At 39.8% G+C, this 21,478-nt stretch overlaps 1 protein-coding gene across 1 annotated transcript in view; it reads left to right on the top strand.

Annotated features, from left to right (window-relative positions):
* The window catches only part of LOC138820461 (regulating synaptic membrane exocytosis protein 1-like), a 294,074-nt gene that overhangs the window by 170,376 nt on the left and 102,220 nt on the right, over nucleotides 1-21,478 (top strand). Inside the window, exons 5-6 of the mRNA XM_070012142.1 lie at nucleotides 9,386-9,726; nucleotides 15,433-16,223. Of these exons, the coding sequence (XP_069868243.1) occupies nucleotides 9,386-9,726; nucleotides 15,433-16,223 (1,132 nt within the window). The remainder of the gene's footprint in view (nucleotides 1-9,385; nucleotides 9,727-15,432; nucleotides 16,224-21,478) is intronic.

Here is a 21,478-nt window from a genome sequence, read left to right as displayed (position 1 = left end):
TCTGTCTGTCTCTGTCTCTGTCTCTCTGTCTCTGTCTCTCTGTCTCTGTCTCTCTCTGTCTCTCTCTGTTTCTCTCTATTTTTTAGTATTGGGTTTGATACTAGGGCTTTGTGCTTATCAGTCTGGTTGTCTGCCACTTAAGACATGCCCTGCATTCATTTTACTTTAGTCAATTTTACAATAGGTTCTATTGTTTTTCAGTAGTTTGACCTGGGCCTTGATCCTATTTGTTCCTCCCACATAGCTGTGATGACAGGTGAGTGCTGTTACACCCTGCTTTCTTATTGAGATGGAAGTCTAATTTTTTTCTGCCTGGCCTAACCTCAATAGGCAATCCTCTCAATTCTGCCTCCCCAGAAGCTGGAATTGCAAGTGTGATTCTCTGTACTTAGCCACAATGAATCTGAAATCTGTGGCATTCTTTTCTTCCATTGGTATGTAATCTGAGAGGCTGCTATAATAATATATCATAGATTGAGTGGCTTAACAACAAACATCCATGTCTTATAGATGCCACAAGTCCAACAGGAAAGCGAGAGCAGATTGGTATTTTAAGCGGCTGTTTCCTAGTTGTTCAAGATAGCAGATAGGGAATCTCTTCAGACACCCAAGAGCACTAATACCACAGAGCAGCTTTAACTGTTTTATCTCTCAAAACCTAGTTAAAGACTACCAACTCCAAATACCATCAGACAAGGAATCAGGGTAGGCCATAAATTTGGGAGGTGGTACAACCATTCATTCTTCGCAATTGATTTTGGAATGCCTCAGGTATCTGTACCATGTTCTATAGTCTGACCTATGACTCCAATTGCACATATGTGGATTCTTCTTACCACTTTCCATGCATTTATTTTATCACCTCTGTCATGCATCTTAATGATTGCTTTCCCTACTTCACCTTGGATACTGTATCTTAATTTGAATTCATGAATCCTATTATCTACCTTGCCTAATTTGAATTGTTTTGTTGTTGTTGTTGTTGTTCATTCAATTTTTAGAATTTAATTTGATTCTCACATATGTCTGGCAGTTGTCCCTCCCATGAAAGACCAACAGGGTCTGAGGAAAGGTAAGTGCATGCCAGTTCCCCAGCCTCCCTTAGCCCAGGAGACAATCAGGCACAGCAGGGAGTCAAGTCAAGCAGGGCATTAACCTGCAGCAAGCACTTTTTAAAGCAAAAGAGACCTGGTGGCCTGGGGAGGAAAAGGAACCAACCAATCACTGTAAAAGGTCACAACCTACCATGCACCTAAGCTTCCATGAGCTGTTTATGCACTAAACGTAAACAAATCAGGCTCTGTCCACTCAACTCCCTCTCAGCGCCATCTTTGCTGCCCACTTGTCCCACACACATACACTACCAGATTCATTGTTAAAACTCATTCTTGTCAACTGACTAATAGAATATACCAGACATTAAGTTGAAATACAGGTTACATAACTCTACTCCAAGCTCTGGATCTCTTTTAGCACTGTGTTCTCTCTCCCCCCATGCCTATCTCTACCTCTTGTATTTTTTTACTTAATTTACTTTGTTGTTACAATGGAGGTAATGTACAGAGGGATTTCAATTACATGAATCAGGTAATGAGTATATTTCCTTTCCTATATTTCCTTCCTGTTCCCTCATTCTCTCCCAGTCCCTCTCTCCCATATCTGCTCATGAGTTCTATAGTTCACTTTCATAAATATCCAGTGAGCTCCACTGCTGTACTTTTTAGCTCTTTTTCCCTCGAGTTCTGTACCCTCCCTCCTCCCCTCCCAAAGATATACACCTGAATATACAATATAAAAGGAAAAGAAGAAAGAAGAATCAAAAATTAAAATTAAAAAAGAGATCTCTTCTTTCCATATCTTGGAATTCATTTTGATATATATATATAATTTTATATAAATATGAAGAGGCCTGTAGGCATTGTGTTTTTGTGTTTCTCTCCTAAGCTTATCCTCTTTTGCTCTGAGCATCCTCTTTTGGTGTGAGTATCTAGAATCCTACTTTATGCCTCTGTCTCTAAGTCTTTCTCTGTGGTATTGTTTCCTACTAAGTATAGTAATTTGTATATGGATGTCTTATTTTTTTATAATCAATGATTGATGTAATATGATGCTACTAAGGTGTTAACTACCCATCAGAGATATTATTGTATTGCATCACACAGATAGTAAGGTGAGAGGCAGATCATTATAATCCAGTCGTGGATTGGACTAGTTTCATGCTGGGAAGCCAGGAACATACCTAGGTCCAGATAGGCAAGGGAAGAAATGGCACTACTTAGGCCATGGGAGAGTAATGTCAGAACAATGACTAACTCAGACGAAATAAATACCATGACTTATTGGTGCTTGTGGCTTACTCTTGAAATCTTAGTTACTCTGGAGGCCTAGATCTGAGGATTACAGTTCAAAGCTAGCCCAGGCAGGAAAGCCCATGGCACTCTTACCTCCAATTAACGATCAAAAAGCTGGAAGTGGAAGTTGGTTCAAGTGCTAGAATATCACTTGAGTTGAAAAAGCTTAGTATAAGCATAAGGCCCTGAGTTCAGCCCCACTACCAGAAGAAGGAAGGAAGTAAGGGAGGGAGGGAGGGAGAGAGGGAGGGAGGGAGGGAGGAAGGGAGGAGGTAAGGGTTGAATGTGGTCTAGACTTTGCTTCTGGTGTCTTATAATTGCCTCTTATTAGGGATAACTGGCATCTTAACAACACTGAGATTTCCAATCCTTGAGTTTTGGTTTTGTTTGTCTTCTTTTAGGGGAACAAAACCCCACGGATAGAAATTTGGTCCATTTTGGTCACATCTTTGTCCCCAATGACTAGAACAGTGTCTAGGGTATTTGTCTAAATCAGAAATATGACAGAGCCACACAATTTATATTGTAGAAAAGGAATATTTAGTTTGAAAACACATCTGGGGTAAACATATCTTAATAATAATATTAATAATAATCTTATTAATATCAATATTATTTAGTGCTCAGTTTGTGTATCAAATAGTTGCATTTATTATCTCACTTAGTCCTCATATAATGTGGGTAAATTTATTTTCATTATTATTTTCCAATGTTTATAAACATGGAAGCTGAAATATAGAGACACTATAACCTGTAATATGTACAGTAGTAAGAAGGAGTTAATCATGAGATAGTGTAAATTCAAGTTAAACCAGAGACTTTGAATCTATTTTTTTAATGTATCTTCTCTTTCTTCCTTTTTCATTTTCTTTTTATTTTTGTGCCAGTACTAGGGTGTGAATTCAGGTCCTGGGCACTCTTCTTGAGTGTTTATGCTCAATGCTAGTGCTCTACCACTTGAACCACAGCTCCATTTCTGGCTTTTTAATAGTTATTTGGAAATGAGACTTACAGACATTCCTGTCCAGGCTTGCTCTGAACCACAACCCTCAGAGCTCAGCTTCCTGAGGAGTTAGCATTATAGGCTTAAGCTACCAGTTCCTAATTGACTTTGAGTCTTCTTAATGTAATGTAATCTACATAGTCACAAATAATACACACACACACACACACACACACACACACACACACACATCTATATTTGTATCTCTAAGAACCAAATTAAAATTTAATCTTTAGTATTGTAACGTGCTGTTAGCTTCCTCCAATATTTTATATGCATGCATGACTAGTAAAATAATAATGATGATAATCATTTTAATAATTACTCATTATTATATCATTATTAGATAATTAAGCATTTCTAAATTTCAGGCATAGTGCTAAGTAATTTAGATAGATTATCACACTTATATCTCAAAACACCTCATTGAGACAGGAGGGCCTACTATCCCTCATGTACAGAGAATGGCCCCCCCAGGTCCTTGAAGGGCAATACAGGTCAGGCTGAATGAAATGCACATACTTCTGGGTCTAGGATGAGAACTAAGGCAAGTTAATTCTAGAGCCCAAGCATTTCCTTGCACTGTAGGGGTGAAAGGAAGGAGCAGCTACTGAGTCTCCTTGAGACTGAGTAGAAAGAAAAGATGAATGCAAATCTAAACGTAGCCAGTTCTAAACAATCAAGGAAAACATTACAACTGGATCCATCCTACAGTGTTCAATAGGAACTGTACTCATTACCATGCTCATGTAACTGTAACCCCTCTGTACAGCATTTTTACAATAAAAAAAGTACAATTTTTTTAAAAAGTCAATGGAAAGAAAAGTTGAGGTTTACTTTAGTAAAACAGGAGAATGGCTAATGAAGGAAAAAGCAGATTCGATGTAAATAGTTTCCTCTTATTTGACTTCTCATTTCTACCTTGTCAGAGTAGCTGCCATTTCCAGTATGGCATTCTCTAGACTCTGGAAAAGTTTCAGTTAAGCTCTCCCCTTGTGGTTTAAACCACCACATCCTTTTATTTCACTAATCTTTTACTCATAGCAACTTCTAGGAATGTGTTACTATCTCCCTTCTCTGAAGTTCTTGTTCTAGCTTACTATTCTGTAACTGTATATAATATTATTGAAATAGTATCTTATTCTGTTATTTTGAAATTCAACAGTTTATGAGAGTATACAGTTTGGAAGTTATTAAATCTTCCAATTTTTCACTAAGTACCAGTGGTTCATACCTATAATCCTGGCTACTCTGGAGGCTGAGATCTGAGGGTCACTGTTAGAAGCCAGTGCACTTAGGAGAGTACATGAGACTCTTATCTTCAATTAATCACCACCCCCCCCCCCAGAAGTGGCTGAAGTAGTAGAGCACTAGCCTTGAGCAAAAGAAGCCCAGGGATGGCACCCAGGCCTCAAGCTCAACCCCCAGAACTGGAACACACACACGCACAGACACACAGACACACACAGACCACACACACACATTCTCTCTCTCTGTCTCTGTCTCTGTCTCTGTCTCTGTCTCTCTCTCTCTCTCACACACACACACAGAAACACACATACACGCATACATAGAAAAAGAAATCACTTCTTTTCATCTATTGTGTCAATTGTTTTCTGCTACCCTTTCTGCTTTTGTAAAGGAAGTGAAATTTGACCTTGACAATTTTGATTCTAGTTTCCCTTGGAAATAAGTTCTGCTTCCCTGAATAAGAAAGTAACTGAAAATGCACAAAAATATTCAACAAATGCAGCAACTATAAGGTTGACTACATCCAGTGTTCCTGTTCATAGTTATCAAAATGGTACAGTAATAACAGAAATTATAGTAGGAAATTAAATCAATCTTCAGAAAGTATCTATAAACTATAGATTGAAATGTAGAGAAGATACTGGTACCACACTTATAATCCTAGCTGGATACTCATAGTCAGCCCAGAAATGAAAGTCCCTGAGACTCTTATCTCCAATTAACGAGGAAAAAGTTGGAAGTGGAACTGTTGCTCAATTGGTGGGTGAAGTGCTGGCCATAAGTGAAACAGCTAAGCAGGAGTGCAAGGCCCTGAATTTAAGCCTCAGTACCAGTGCAAATGCGTGTGTACACACCCACCCTCCCCCACACAAATTATCTAGCTACCTATCTATGTACAATATAATGTACATATTCATATATATGTTACATATATACTTATTATATTGTATATATATATATCGTGTATGTAAGATATTATATAAAATAAAATAACTTTGATTTTTGAAATAAGCGTGCTTATATTCTTTATAATACTCAATACTTGAGGTAGATTCTGTAAAGCAAGATGCTTGTTACATTTATTTTTTATTTTTATTTATTTAGTCAGTTGTGGGGCTTGAACTCTGGGCCTGAGCACTGTCCCTGAGCTCTTCAGCTCAAGGTGAGCACTCTACCACAGTGCCACTTCTGGTTTTCTGGTGGTTAATTAGAGATAATAGTCTCAAGGACTTGGCTTGCCCAGGCTGGCTTTGAACTGTGATCATCAGATCTCAGCCTCCTGAGAAGCTAGGAATACAGGCGCCCGGCTAAGATGCTTGTTATAATAAAAGACTTGCTAATATCATCAAGAGTATCCAAGACACATTTCTTTTGCTCTGTGAATATAAACATTTTTTACAAAGACAAGTATACAGTATGGCTTATTCTGAACATCATTTTTTTTTCTCACCACATTTTGTCTATGGAATTCTCTTTATAAATGCAGAACTATTGTAATTTGTATTACTCTAGATAAAAGTTGATGCAGATTTTATAAAATGGCTACGTGTATTCCTTAATGATTCATTAAATGGGGAAGTAATTAGCATGCCATTAAAGCAAAAGAACAAACTAAAATGTTCTATTGTTTCTTATTTTTCTGATATGTGATATGTAGTTTCAGAATCCACGTTTCATCACACCAGCCTGTCATTTGAGTTTGTTTTTCTGATTGCTTAACATCTGTGAATTGTTAAGATAACTTATTACCCAAACCTTCAACCTTCAGTTTAGATTACTTTGGAACACATCCCAGGCTATTTAATCAGGATATAGTGTACTCTGCATAGTGTACTCTCTAAAAGGCATGTGTGTGTGTGTGTGTGTGTGTGTGTGTGAGAGAGAGAGAGAGAGAGAGAGAGAGAGAGAGAGAAAGAGAGAGAGAGAGAGAGAGAGAGAGAGAGAGAGAGAGAGAGAGAGAGAGGGAGAGAGAGAGAGAGAGAGAGAGAAAGAGAAAGAGAGACTGAAGAGTATAAATAAATAGCATACCTATTTTTTAATTTTTGTGTTGTACTGAGGCTTCAACTCAGGGCCTTTGTTTCAATTGGTTTTTTCACTAAATGATGGTGCTCTGCTCCTTGAACCACATCTCATTTCCTGCTTTTTGCTGTTAGATTGGATATTAGATATAAAAATATCTTGCATTTATTTGTCTAAGCTGATTTCCAACTATGATACCTAGACCTTAGCCTCTTGAGTAGTAGGATTACAGTCCACAGAATCCAAGCTCCCTTATCCTCTTTTAAAATTATATCTGCTAAGAATTTCTTCCCACCCTACTTTTTGTTTATAGGCCCAAGAAAATCTAATACTTAATACCAAGCTAAAAGAAAATCATAAACATGTATAACCTTCCTAGTACTGGGGATACTGTTGTAGATAGCCAGCATATTTGATAAAAAGTTATGACAATATTCTATTGTAATCTTATATACATCCTTGTACTTTATAACTCATGTAAGTACTCGTGTGTGTGTGTGTGTGTGTGTGTGTGTGTGTGTGTGTGTGTGTGTGTGTGTGTGTGTGTGTGTGTGTATGTGTGTGTGTGTGTGTGTGTGTGTACCAGTCCTGGGGCTTGAACTCAGGGCGGACACTGGGTTTTTGCTCAAGACTATTGCTACCAGAGTGTCAAGGACTTTTCTGCCTGGGCTGGCTTTGAATCAAGATCCTCAGATTTCAGCCTCCCAAGTAGCTAGGATTTCAGGTGTGAAACTCTGTGTCACTCAGCTGAGTACTTTCCTTTTTAACTGCTATTCCTGATATGAATAATTCTTATAATTTAAAACAGAAATGGAGAGGTAGTAATTTAATAAAATCTAAGTACCAGCATGTTTATAGTTAATGTTATTTTCCTGTTGGAGGATAGTTTCACCCCTTAGTTGTAAGATAAAGATTTTAAATTATAATAAACTGTGAAATATGATTTGGAAAATTTGGAATTTAATAGGTTTTTTCAAAATGAATGTTTAAAATAGAGTTCACTTATCTGCAATCTTGTCTTTCTTGCTCCCTCTTTGAAGCTGTTATAATAAAATAAATTTTTGCTAAAACTTTCAAAAGTAACATTAACTAGTGAAGCACTCAGACTTAGATGAAAAGAAATTTAAAACCATTATGTAAAATGACTATTTTTATTTTACATATTCAATAAGTTTAACCTTCAAAAAAGGTTGAAAATTAAATAAAATGAATTATAAATGTTAACTTTAATTGAAAATTTAGTTTTTGTTTCCTTCTATGGATCTTGTAGCATTTCTGTATATATTAAAAATGGGAAACTAACCCAAATCTAGTGATTGCTTTTAAATCATGCAATATATGAGACTATAAATAAGTTTGTGTAAATATATAGAAATTACTTAGACATTGAACGAAGACTATCATTTGTCTGACCTGTTTATTTGGCTTACTCTCATTTTGGAAACTGCAATAGTTACAAATTTTATTTATTTATTTTATACATTCTTTAAGGTAAAAAGTACCTTTTTTGGATGTTTAGTTAAAATTTTCTTGTTGTGAGTTTGAGAAATTCAAATTTAATGTCTAGTTCATGTAAAATAGTCAAATTTTCATATCAATCTTCTTGAACCATATGATTTCAAATCAACTTATGACTTTCAAATTGTTTGTTGACTTTCGTAGTAGCTAAAAAAGCAACAAAAGAATCATGGAAAAAAACATCTACAGCCTCAATCCTAGATTCTATGCAGAGGAGATCTATGTCACTAATCATGAAATCCCAGTCCTGGAATACTGTTCCTTTCAATGTCATCCCTCATTCTCTCAAGGTTTCTGAGAGACTATACTTATGAAATCAGGGTGATGGTATCTACAAGGTGCAACATTTGATTTGACTAATATTTTAAATTGAAGCTATATAATATAAACTATTTTGATATATGCCCATGCAATGGATTTATCTTCATATTTATGATCAGAGTGGAAAGCATGCCTCAATGATGGCTTGGAAACTGCTTCTCTTTGCTCTGGTTGTCATTATTTTTATGAGGATTATTGCCCTCTGTCTTGTACTCATTGTAAACATCATCAAGACTAGAGAGAATAGTGATGATACAATTTTCCAGTAGCTCTACTAGTGCAGTATTACATTGGAATGTTCACGTGTGAATAAAATTCAGCCTCAGACCTATTACTTTCATAGTTTTCTACATGGATTATTACTTCCTATAGCATTAAAAAAGAAGCTTGAGGTTAGTTTATTGCTAAGAAGCTAGAGAGAATACACTGCATGGCCTTTTCTTTTGTGCCTCTCTTTGTATGGTCCATATGAATTACTTTCACGATTGGCTTTAATAATGAATGGTTTCTAAGAAGACAGACATCTTTTAAGTCCATTGAGATGTGAAGTTGGTTCACATAAATGCTAGCCCTAAGGCTCTTTATATTAGTTTTCTAATCAATTGTCTACCTCACTTAAGAGTTTTACTACTTAGGAGCTCTAAATGACACTTCAGAGTCCATTATGCAAAAATGGCAGATATAAGGTCAAGGGAGTCTCAGAATGATTAAAAATGGTGAGAAAATTGGTGAGAAAAATGGCTCTGGATGTCCAGAGACATCTTGCTTTCAAGATGGGTTCCAGACCAGGCCAGGCATGCACTAACCTACACGAGAACCTTTTCCAAAAGGAGTTTGTAAGCATCAACCTTTAGAGGAAAACGTTTCTTTCTATGCCCAAATGAGAGTAGAAAAATTACCTTGTTCTCTTTTCTTCAAATAGGTTATGTGGGTGTGCAATTTATGTCGAAAGCAACAAGAAATCTTAACCAAATCTGGTGCGTGGTTCTTTGGAAGCGGCCCTCAGCATGCAAGTCAGGACGGAACCCTGAGTGACACGGCCACAGGTGCTGGATCTGAGGTTCCCAGAGAAAAGAAGGCACGACTCCAAGAGCGGTCGAGGTCCCAGACACCCCTGAGCACGGCAGCGGCCTCGTGCCAGGACACTGTGCCCCCCAGTGCACCCCCAGACAGAAGCAAAGGGGCAGATTCTTCACAGCAAGCGTTGGGGCCCGAACAGAAGCAGGCTTCATCTAGGTCTAGAAGTGAACCTCCAAGAGAGAGGTAATAATTCATCAGTGTTGAAAGCAGCAAGCTTTGGGGCCCGAACAGAAGCAGGCTTCATCTAGGTCTAGAAGTGAACCTCCAAGAGAGAGGTAATAATTCATCAGTGTTGAAAGCAGCAGTCCAGTTGGGGCTTGGGGGAGAAAAACCCGTTTCCAGAATTATACTTCTAGTGGGAAGAGAAAGTGGAGCTGAGAATTCTCAGTACCACACAGAAGGCAGCAGCCAGGCTAGGTGTTTCTTCTCTCTTCAAAAAGTATCCTTCCATAGGAGACCTTGGTGGAAGGCCTTTTTGTTATATCCTGAACAGATGCAAAACATGTTGTCACGTGATTGAACGACTAACTTCCAATCATGAACACCATTGTGCACTTCAGATGATTCCTGCTCTAAATGAGTGTTTTATGAGCAGATAGGATGAGGGAACTTGACCTTTTGAAAGGTCAAGTTTGGCTTGACCTTTGGCTAACAAAGGAGAAAGCCTTCTTTGTGGGCATGTCATCTATGATGAGCTCTGAAAAGTAATTAACTTGACCAAGAGAAGGGCAAGATGAAGCCACAGGTATCAGCACAGGCATGTGGTCAACTTTGGTGTGAGTTTTTCGTAAAGAAGACTCATTGCTGGGCACTGGTGGCTAATGCCTGCAATCCCAGCTACTGAGGAGGCTGAGATCTGAGGATCAGAGTTTGAAGCCCATCCCAGTAGGAGGGCCTGTGAGATGCTTATCTTTAAGTAACTACCAAAAAGCCAGAAGTGTAAGTGTGGCTCAAATGGTAGACTGCCAGCCTTGAATGCAAAAAGCTAGGAGACAACACTTGGGCCCTGAGTTCAAGCTCCAGTTTTGGTACACAGACACACAGACACACAGACAGACACACAGACAGACACACAGACAGACACACAGACAGGCACACAGACAGGCACACAGACAGACAGACAGACAGACAGACAGACAGACACACACACACACACACACACACACACACACACACACACACACACACACACACACACACAAACAAAAATATACCCATTGGTTGGAGTAGAAGAAGTAAAGGAAGAATGGGTGAATGGTACTTGAGTTCATGGTGTTAAATGTCATAAATTTTATCCTAGGCATTTTGGAAAGCCACTATGATTTAAAGAAGGGATAATGTAGTTAGGTAGTTTATTACAATCATTTAATTCATTTGCTCTAAAATATATTCAAGGCTAGGTTTGCCACTGTATCTGTTAGGGAATAGCATTAAGAAGGATGGCATAACCCCTATGATCCTGTGGCTTAAAGTGTGGGAAAATCATTGTTGGGATCTGGATTAAGTTTGACTGTTTCTGTCTGTGTAACTTTTTCTTTTCTGTCTGTACTAGGGATTGAATTTAGAGCCTGGCATTTAGTAGGCTTTGTCACTTGAGTCATACCTCTAGCTCCCTCTTGTATTGACTATTTTTTGTTTACTTTTATTTTTAAATTAATAAGTTTTTTATTGTGAAAATACTGTACAGAGGGGTTACAATTACATGAGCAAGGCAATGAGTACATTTCTTATCAAGGATTGTTGCGTCCTCCTTTGTTTCCCCTTACCATCCTTGTCTTCCCATCTCCCCTGCTCCTCACCAAAGTTGTAAAGTTCGTTTTTCAACATAATGTCTTGTACATCTCATTGTTGCAATGGGTCCACCTGTATCCCTATTAAAACAACTTGTTTTTTTCTCTTCCCCTCCACAAATTTTTCCAACTGAAATACAGTGAAAACAGGGGTTATACAGTTGGGGATGGACATCAAAGCAACAAAGAAATCATCATTGACTATTTGTTAAATTTTAATTTTAATTTTTTGTGAACATACTGTACAGAGGGGTTACAATTATCATTGACTATTTTTAAGCTAGGGCCTCATTTTATTCTCAGGCTAGCCTGCAATGGGATCTTCTACTTGTGCTTCCCCAGGATAATCCACAAGTAGTATTTGGTTGACATGGAGTCTTGTAAAATCTTTTTGCCAGAACTGGCCTTGAATTATGATCACTCAACTTCTGCCTGCCAAGCAGCCAGGATCACAGGATTGAGCCCTGGTACTTGGCTTGTCTGATTAACTCGTATTTTTTTTATCCCGTTGGGAAAAAAATGGGGCTCCAAGGAAGGGTTTGGGTGGCCTTTTTAAACAAAGCTCACACAATAAGATTGAGGACCTGCAAATGAAAGAGGTCAGGGTTGCAGTCCTGGCTAGGCCACAACAGACAGTAATAATCCACTTAAACAGTTGTGTCAAATATTAAAAGAGAACATATGTTTCCAGGTTGGCACATGCTAGGTTTTTCCATAGGCGTGGCCAGAAGTCATCACGTGTTTACTATGAATTAACTCTGGGCCAGAATACAGACAGCATGCAGATCAGGACTCCTTTTTCTTCCAGACATTTAGGGAGAGAGCCCATAACATCTTCTAGAAAATACAGATATCAGGAAATATAACCAGGATATATAACAAGGATGTTGACTTATCAAAACTATAAGGAAAGAGATGAAGCTACTTATGAATTAAGCTTTGTAAAATATCTAGGATTTGTAGGGAGAAAAACAGTAAAAGAGGGGATTCCATGAAGAAAGGTCCTATGCTTTTGGAGAGAAAATAAAAAGGGCACCACAAATTCCTTACTCTGGATGAGTAGCTCTGGTGATAAACTAATATTTGGAAAACAGAACAAAACCAAAACCCCAGGCTGTGCACCAGTGGCTCATACCTGTAATCCTCCCTACTCAGGAGGTTGAGACCTGAGGATCACATTTTTCAGCCTGGTCAGAAAAGCCCATAAGACTCTTAGCTCCAATTAATCAGCAAAAAGCTGGAGGTGGCAGTGTGGCTCAATGAAAAAAAATCAAGTGAGAGCAAAAGGCCCTGAGTTCAAGCCCCAGTACCAGTACACACACATTGAAATGAAAAGTAAAGGTGCAGTGTCAACATATAAGAAGATCTTAAATAGATAAAAGGTTCTGGAACTGTCAAGTTGCTAAAAAGAAAATAATTTCGTTTTGACATACGGTGGAAAATAGCATGAATTTCAAGGACTGAGACTTGTCTTGATTTTTAGATGGAATTTGATTATTGATAGAAGCAAGGATATCTGTTGATGATGTAAATAGAATTAGGTGTATTAGAACAGGAAAAGACAGGCTGCTAGTGCAGAAATGAAAAGATGATAGACTATTTGTTAGCACTTTACAAATTGAGCCACAGCTACTCTTTTAGTTTTTGGATGGTAGAGATAAGAGTCTCATGGACTTTTCCTGTCTGACATGGCTTAGAACCCTGACCATCAGATCTTAGCCTCCTGAGAAGACAGAATTATAGGTGTCAGCCCATACTTGGCTTTAACTTTTTTCCCCCTACCATACTGGGCTTGAGCTTAGGGCCTCTTGCTCTAACGTGGCTTATTTTCTCAAAGCCGGTACTCTACCACCTGAGCCATACCTCTACCTCCTGCTTTTGTTTTGTAATTGGAGATGAGACATGGACTCTTCTGCCTGGGCTGGCTTTGAACTGTGATTCTAAGATCTCAGTCTCTTAAGCAGCTACGTTTATAGGTGTGATCCACTGGCACTTGGCTTCTGATGATTTCCTGATCAGAGTTTGTACATTGATCAGGAACTAGTGGAAACCAAACAATTAACAGGAGAGATAAAAAAAAAAGCATAATTAGTGCTGTAAAGAAACATAGAGACCGATGAACAGCTTCCATTTGTGTAATACTACTCCCTTTCATAAAGCATCTTCAGAGATGGTGTTTTTCTTTAACACTATCATGACCTTTGCAAGGTAAGCAAGTATTATTTATCAAGCATTTCAAGAGAAGTAAGTTGTTTGATCCAATATAAATCTCTGTAAGAGCAATAGTGGCTTTCTGAGCTACAATAAAGTTTGTGTGCAACAATATACAATGTTCATATAGTGACCCTTGGTCTTTGTGACAGCCACCACAGTTTTATTAGAGCTGTATTTAATAATGCTCAATGTCTCATCCTGTTAATACACTTGAGAGTAAAACCTTTATTTCAAGTTCCCCTTTAGATCCACATCTCTTTCATTTCAAAGATCAGGTAGACCTAAATGTTTAAAGCAATACTGACCATGCTTTTGTTTTCCTGGCCCATTAATATATCTTTGGTCTCTACTACTATAGTATCTGCCTCTCGTTCCATCCATCCAACACTGTAACTTAGCAACTGTATCTCGCTAGCTCACAACAGAAATTACCCTCACTCAGTGTTGTCTGTGTTGTTTTCTCAACTTTTATTCATGACATTCTCTTTGGGAACATATAATTATGATATTACCTCTCAAAAGCCATCTCTTAGGACCTCAGTACTCCCAACATGTGCCTGAGCTTGCCCCCATTTCAACAGTACAGTAGAACATGTAAGCCCACAATGCTTGGCCAAAACTTCTGGAAAAACTGATGAAACTTCCCCCAATCAGGTGCATTGCAAGTGTAGAGCAGAGACTAAAAGGTTCCAACGAAATGATACGTTTATACCACTCAAAGACTTCGGATCCATTTCCTTTATTTTTTTCTTGACCTGTGTCTTCAACAGCTTAGGGAGAAAGAAGAAATACAAGTTTTCTTCTTTCAGACCCTATTCTCAAATGATTGGGAGTGAAGGAAGGATGAATAACATCTTCAAAAATGGCAGAATTTGGAAGCTTCGAGTGTGGCTCAGTGGTAGAGCACTTGTCTAGAATACAAGAGGCTCTGGGTTTGATATTTAGCAGTGAAACGAAAGTAAAATATTTCTATTAACTTTATCCAAGGAAGTTAAATCAGAAGCTATGGTTAGCTAATGTCTCCTAGAAAACTGAAAACATGTTCGGGTACACATAATCAAGTAAGAATTTATTCCACTATTAATGAAATACTATTACATTTGATTCCTGAAGTGTATACTTGTATATACATTTCCCTAAAAGTTAAAAGAAAAAATTGCCAGTTATATATTGTATTTATAGACAATATTGTGTGTATGCAGACAATATATTGTTTCTACATATAGAAAATATATACATATATAATCAATGTTCATATAAAGTATATATCTGGTTTTAACTGATGCAGGTTACATTTGATCATTACTGTTGTCTATATTATTTTACATATCTTTTGTTCTTGAATTACAAACAGAAAGAGGCATTAACAATCCATCTACTTGATTGATTTCTTAATAATTTTATTGATCTAATAATTAAACGTGTAAACAACATTTTAAGTCCTTAATACAAAGTAGGAACATATTTCAAAATAGCTAACGGGTTATACAAGGTATGTGGCCTTTTGCCTCTTATTCATTCATTCATTCATTCATTGCCTGCATTGGGGCTTGAACTCAGGACCTCACATTCTCTCTTGGCTTTTTTTTTTTTTTTTTTTTTTTTTGGCTAAAGGTTGGTGCTTCCCAACTTAAGCCACTGTTCCATTTCCTGCTTTTTGCTGGTTAACCGGAAGTAAGATTCTCACGGACTTTTCTGCACAGGCTGGCTTCAAACCTTCACCCCCAGATTTCAGCCTCTGGAGTAGCTTCAGCCCCTTGGCCATCTCAGTGTTTAATTAGCCCTCACATTGCAACTCATTGTCTGCAGTGATTTAAACGTGGGGTGGGCAGGTGACCTTTTCAATTGACAAACCGCTCTCCCTGTGGTTCCTTTCAGGTTGCAGGAAGAAGGCCCCGGGGGCCTCAGAGCAGAATGGCAAAGCGGCCCCGAAGGCGGATCGGAAGCGCGGGCCAAAGACGGCCGTGCAGTATGGAGAAGGGGCTGCAGAAGACCGGGAGCGGAAAGAAAGGCGGGAAAGCCGCAGGCTGGAGAAGGGGCGATCCCAGGACTACCCCGACGTGCGGGACGAGCGAGAGGCGGGCCCGGCGGCGGCGGCGGAGAAGCAGCGGAAGGAGGAGGAGTACCAGACCAGGAACCGCAGCGACCCGAACCTGGCGCGGTACCCGGTGAAGCCTCTGCCCGAGGAGCAGCTGATGCGCATGCACGCCCGGGTGTCCCGCGCCCGGCACGAGCGGCGCCACAGCGACGTGGCGCTCCCGCACACCGAGGCCGGGCCCGCGGCGCCCGAGAGCCAGGCCGGCCCGCGCGTCCCGGCCCGCGCGCCTGAGAGGACCACGGAGCCCCGGGCGCCCCGGCTCGGGCCGGGCCCCGCGGACGCCCCCGAGCCCCCCGCCCCGGAGCCCCTCAGGAAGCAGAGCCGCCTGGACCCCGGCTCGGCCGTGCTCATCCGCAAAGCCAAGCGGGAGAAGGTGGAGACCATGCTGCGGAACGACTCGCTGAGCTCCGACCAGTCCGAGTCCGTGCGCCCCTCGCCGCCCAAGCCGCACCGGTCCCGCAGGGGTGGCAAGAAGCGGCAGATGTCGGTGAGCAGCTCGGAGGAGGAGGGTGTGTCCACGCCCGAGTACATGAGCTGCGAGGACGTGGAGCTGGAGAGCGAGAGCGTGAGCGAGAAAGGTGAGGGCCGCCGCGTGGGCAGCCGGGCCGGGGACCAGCGCCAGGGTGACCCTGCGCGCCGCGGGGCTCCTGCTAGGGCGCGCGCTGGGGAGCAGGCGACTCACACCTGTAATCCTTGCTGGTCAGGAGACCTGAGGTCTGGAGGATCAAGTGTGGAGCAGGAAAACACACTTTTTAAAATAACCGGCCAAAAGCAAGGCTGGAGGCGGGGCTCAAGTGGTCGAGCACCCGCGGAGGGAGCAAATAAGCACGATCATGCCAGAGTGAATGCTTCCTGTGTGTCAAGGTTATGAGCCCTGTGTACTGGGCTTCGGGGTTTAGGTGTGCTGGAGTTAAACTTGTGTGAGGGTCAGGGTAATAGACCAATCTTGGAAGGGTTGCAAATAGGATGCAGGCATTGGCAGATTTGATCTTTATTTGCTTGTTCGTCGGAATTTTTAAACAGAGCCATAAGCTCGGTATTTAGGAGAGTTTCTTGTTGGTTCCCCTGATTCTGAGAAATTCAATATATACTTTTAGTCTTGTAAACTGTTTTGAAGTTGATTTAGTTTTGTGGGAAAATTCTAGAAAGCCGCAGCTGTACCTCCATGGGTTTTGTTTTTCACTCTAATCCTCCTGCCCCCCAATTCACTTGTACATATTCCTAATGCAAAGGTAGTTTTCGAATTTCCTTATCTTCTAATTTGTGAATTCACTTCATACAATTCTTTCATGTGAAGTATTTAATGTGTTTTGAGAGTAACTTTGAGTTAGGACGTTCACCTTCCAAAATTCTTTTTGCATGAGATGAGATAGCTATTTTTCTATCTAAATTTGCACTGTACAATATAATAGCCACATATAACTGTTTAAAAATTAAATAACTTAAAATTAATTTTCCGTAAAACTCAGTGCTTCAGTCAAAATGGCAACATTTCAAGGTTTCAAGAGGGATCAGCATCAAAAGTCCCATCAGATAATGAGGGTCTAAAAAAACCTTCAATCTCATATTAAAATTCTCCTTCTCTTCCTCTTACTCCTCCTCCTCTTCTTCTTCCCTCCTTCCCCCACCCTCAAAATCCTGGGGCTTGAACTCAGGGCCTGGGCACTAACCCTGACAGTTTTTGCTCAAAGCTAGTCCACCACTTGTGCCACAGCTCCACTTTCAGCTCTTTGGTGACAAATTGGAGATAAGAGATGAGTCTCATCTCCAGCCAGCTCATGCTGGCTTTGAACCACAATCCTCAGGTCTAAGTAGTAGGATTACAGACACCAGACACTAACCCAGGCTATTTTGTGCTTATTTTAAAGCACATTCTAATTTTACTGTTCATCATTCAGGTTTAAAGAGAGCAAAGTCCTAACAACTTTGATGGTGGTAGGCATCTTTCTTCTCAGAGTTCTGTTGGGAGAAATGAACAATGAAATGTGATAGTGTACCAAATACCTACCAGTGGCTCACACTTGTAGTCCTAACTACTCAACATGTTGAGATGTGAGGCTCAGGGTTTGAAGCCAGTCCAGACAGGAAAGTTTTATGAAACTCTTATCTCCAATTAACCATCAAAAAGCCAAAAATAGAGCTGTGGTGCTAGTGGTAGAGTGCCAGCCTTAAGTGTAAAAAAAATGCTGCAATAAGAGAGAAAGAAAGGAAGAGAGAAAGAAAGTGAGAGAGAGAAGGAGAGAGGGGAGGGAGTATGCTGTAGAAGATTTCTCCTATATGAAGGGTTAAGGCCTGGAGATGTGGCGCAGTAGTGAATGTTTGCCTACCACGCCCAAGGTCGTGGGTTCAATCCCTAACAGTGCCAAAAGATAAATGATAAAATAGAATTTAATAAATGATTCTAAAGGACATTTAGAGTATGGATGCTTTGTTCAGCTGGGTGATCGTGGCTCATGCCATGATCTTATTTACTGAGAACTCTGGGACCAGAAGAGTTACAATGTGAAGCCGTCCAGGCAGAAAGTTTTGCAAGACACCATTTCCTAAACAAAGTAAATCCAGAAAAAAACCAAAAAGGCCAGACTGAAGGTGTGGTTTATATGGTGGATTGTCACACACAATGAGCAACCTAAGTAAAAGCCCTAGTCTGAGCCTGTCTCCCCCTCCTTCAAAATGTATTTCTCCATGATATTTAATACAGCATAATATTTTGCTTTGTGTTCAGCAATCTAACACAAAAGGCAACCAGTCAAAATGACATCTGAAAACAACATAGCCTGTTTAGTAAAATCATTTACATGTAGCTTATACATGCAGGGCGATTAACAGTGAGGTCTATTTACTGAGATTATGTAAAAATTGAGGTCAGATACCACATGTTTTTTGTTGTTCTCTTATGTTTTTGTTTTGTTGGCTTGTTTGTGCTGGTCCTAGGGCTTGGTTTATGAGTAGTGCTGGACCAATTGAGTCACAGCTCCAATTCCAGCTTTTTAGTGGTTAATAGGAGATAGGAGTCCCCCAGACTTCTTTGCCACGGCTAGCTTCGAACCTCAGATTTTGGCCACCTGAGTAGTAGCAGGGATTACAAGTGTGCCACTGATAACTCAGCAACGCATTTTTAAGTTAAATGTTCATATTGCATATGATCTTAACTACTCAGGAGCTTGGTAGCTGAAGATGAACACTTGAAGCCAGTCTGGACAGACAAATCCATTAGACCCTTACTCAGTTAACGGGCAAAAAGCTGGAAGTGGAGGTGTGCCTCAAGTGCTAAGAGTACCAACCTTGACCATGAAAACCAAACAAAGGCATGAAGCTCTGAGTTCAGAACTAGCACACACACTAAATGATCGTATTGCTATTTTCAAGTAGAGAATAATGCACATCTGTCTCTTAGTTTATGATTATTAATATAGTTTTCTATGCTCAGGAGTAAAACAAAATGACAAATGAAATCTGGGTCATGAGATAGCTGATCAATTTATGTGAAATACAAAATATAATCCATTGGGAGGTGCTATAAAAAAGATTTGAATGAGGAACTCTATAGCTAAAGGAAGAAAGCAACATGCTGAGATGAGGGGAGGAAATAACGGTGAAAGTTCTAGGAAGAAAAAATAGAAACCTTGGCTGCTTTGTTCAGAGAAGTTAAAATACTCATGCTTATGAAGAACTTGTGGTAAAAATCCTAATCTTTTAAGAGTCTGAAGGAGAACCTGACGTTGCATAGAAAGATTTCCTTCCTTCTTGACTTTCTTCTTTCTGTCTTTAAGCCAACCAAAATATACAACATATTAATAATTGTAATGCTACTTTGGAGAGAGAGAGACAGAGAGAGAGTCACAGAGAGAGAGAGAGAGAGAGAGAGAGAGAGAGAGAGAGAGAGAGAGAGAGAGAGAGAGAGAGAGAGCAAGAGAGAGAGAGAGAGAGAGAGAGAAAGAGAGAGAGAGAGAGAGAATGTTCAAGACTAAATCCAGGGTTTTGTGCATGGTAAGAATGTACTCTACTACTTAGCTGCATCCCAGCCCCAAGTACTTCCTAATGGAGTCATAAGTCAACCTTTATATCAGGCACAACCAAATTGATTTGTAACTGTAGCAGCTAGATAATGCCTAGCAGTCCTTTTCAGGAGTGTGTGGTATTTGGATTAGAGAGAAATGACATCTATAGTGGTATCAAAAAGTGAACAGTTAGCCGGGCGCTGGTGGCTCACGCCTGTAATCCTACCTACTCAGGCTGAGATCTGAGGATCGCAGTTCAATGCCAGCCCGGTCAGGAGAGACCATGAGACTCCTATCTCCAATAAAAACCACCAGAAAAACCGGAAGTGGTGCTGTAGCTCAAGTGGTAGAGCGCTCGCCTTGAGCTGAAGAGCTGAGGGACAGCGCCCAGGCCCAGAGTTCAAGCCTCACGACTGACCCAAAAAAAAAAGAAAAAAAAGTGAAAGACTGAGGGTTCTGATTAGGAGTAACAGGTGTGCATTTTTTCTCTTTAAGACAAGACAGTATTGAAGGACCAGGTATAGGTTGTAAGTGGGCTATCATATTTGGACACTTGACAGTGTGTTCATTGGGGAATCCGGAATAAAAATCGGAAATGCTGGCAAAAATCGAGTACTAAATTACTTAAATGGAACTCATGAATACAATTCTTTATACAGTTCTTTACTCCTTAATCTTAAAGTGTTGGGAATATCTATTTTGTACTCCATTAGTACAATGCTGGATGTTCATGGTATTTGAAATTCTGATCAGATGATATTTATTTCATTTTCAATGCATTTATATCCTTTTAATCTTAAGAGTTTTGCTTTTTTTTTGTTTTTCTTTTTTTTTTAAATTTAATTTTATTTTATTTGTGAACATACTGTACAGAGGGGTTACAATTACATGGGCAGGATAATGCGTACATTTCTTACCAAGCATTGCAGCCTCCTCCTGTGATTACCCTTTACATCCCTTCCCAGCCTCCCCCCTCCCCCCCAATCCCAATCCTTCTCCTTCCCTCCCCTTTCCCCCCCCCCCCCACGCATCGACATTGTAAAGCTCGTTTTGGACATGACAACTTGTACTTCTCATTGTTGCAACAGGTCCACCTGTATCCTTAAACAACTGGTTTTTCCCCATCTCCTCCACAAGTTATACTGACATCAAATATAGTGAAAGCAGGGGTTATACTGAGGGGGAGGGACATACAAAGCAACAAAGAGATAATCTTATAAATGCGTTAGAAACACATGCATGAAAGAAAAAAAAACCTTAAAATACACATCTAAGGGTTCATTTTCCTGACATCACATTATCTGACCTTTTCCGCTTGACTCATACATATACTAGATATTACAAATAAGGGAAACCATGGGACCTATGTTTCTTTGGGCCTGGATTACTTCACTTAATATAAGTTTTTCCAAGTTTTTCCATTTCCTAACAAATGGGGCAATGCCATTCTTTCTGATGGAGGCATAGAATTCCATTGTGTATATATACCACATTTTCTTGATCCATTCATCTACTGAAGGGCATCTGGGTTGGTTCCATATCTTAGCTATGGTAAATAATGCTGCAATAAACATAGTTGTGCTAGTAGCTGTAGTGTGGTCTTGTTTGTAAACATTTGGGTAAATGCCCAAAAGTGGGATTGCTGTTAACAGTTTTTCTTATATCCTTATGAGCATTTGGATACAAATATTTGGCCCACCACTTATTTATTAATTTGTTTCACAAATATATCTAAGCTATATGCATCTATATATCACAATAAAATTCCTTAGTATAATTAATTTATACTAATAAAAATATCTATAAAGAGTGACTGCATTTCAAATATACTG

The sequence above is a fragment of the Dipodomys merriami genome, unplaced genomic scaffold (genome assembly GCF_024711535.1).
Source record: "Dipodomys merriami isolate MVZ:Mamm:240054 unplaced genomic scaffold, mDipMer1.0.p SCAF_89, whole genome shotgun sequence".
Taxonomy (NCBI): Eukaryota; Metazoa; Chordata; class Mammalia; order Rodentia; family Heteromyidae; genus Dipodomys; species Dipodomys merriami.
Note: the sequence above shows the minus strand (reverse complement) of the source record. Positions and strands in the feature narration are given on the sequence as shown.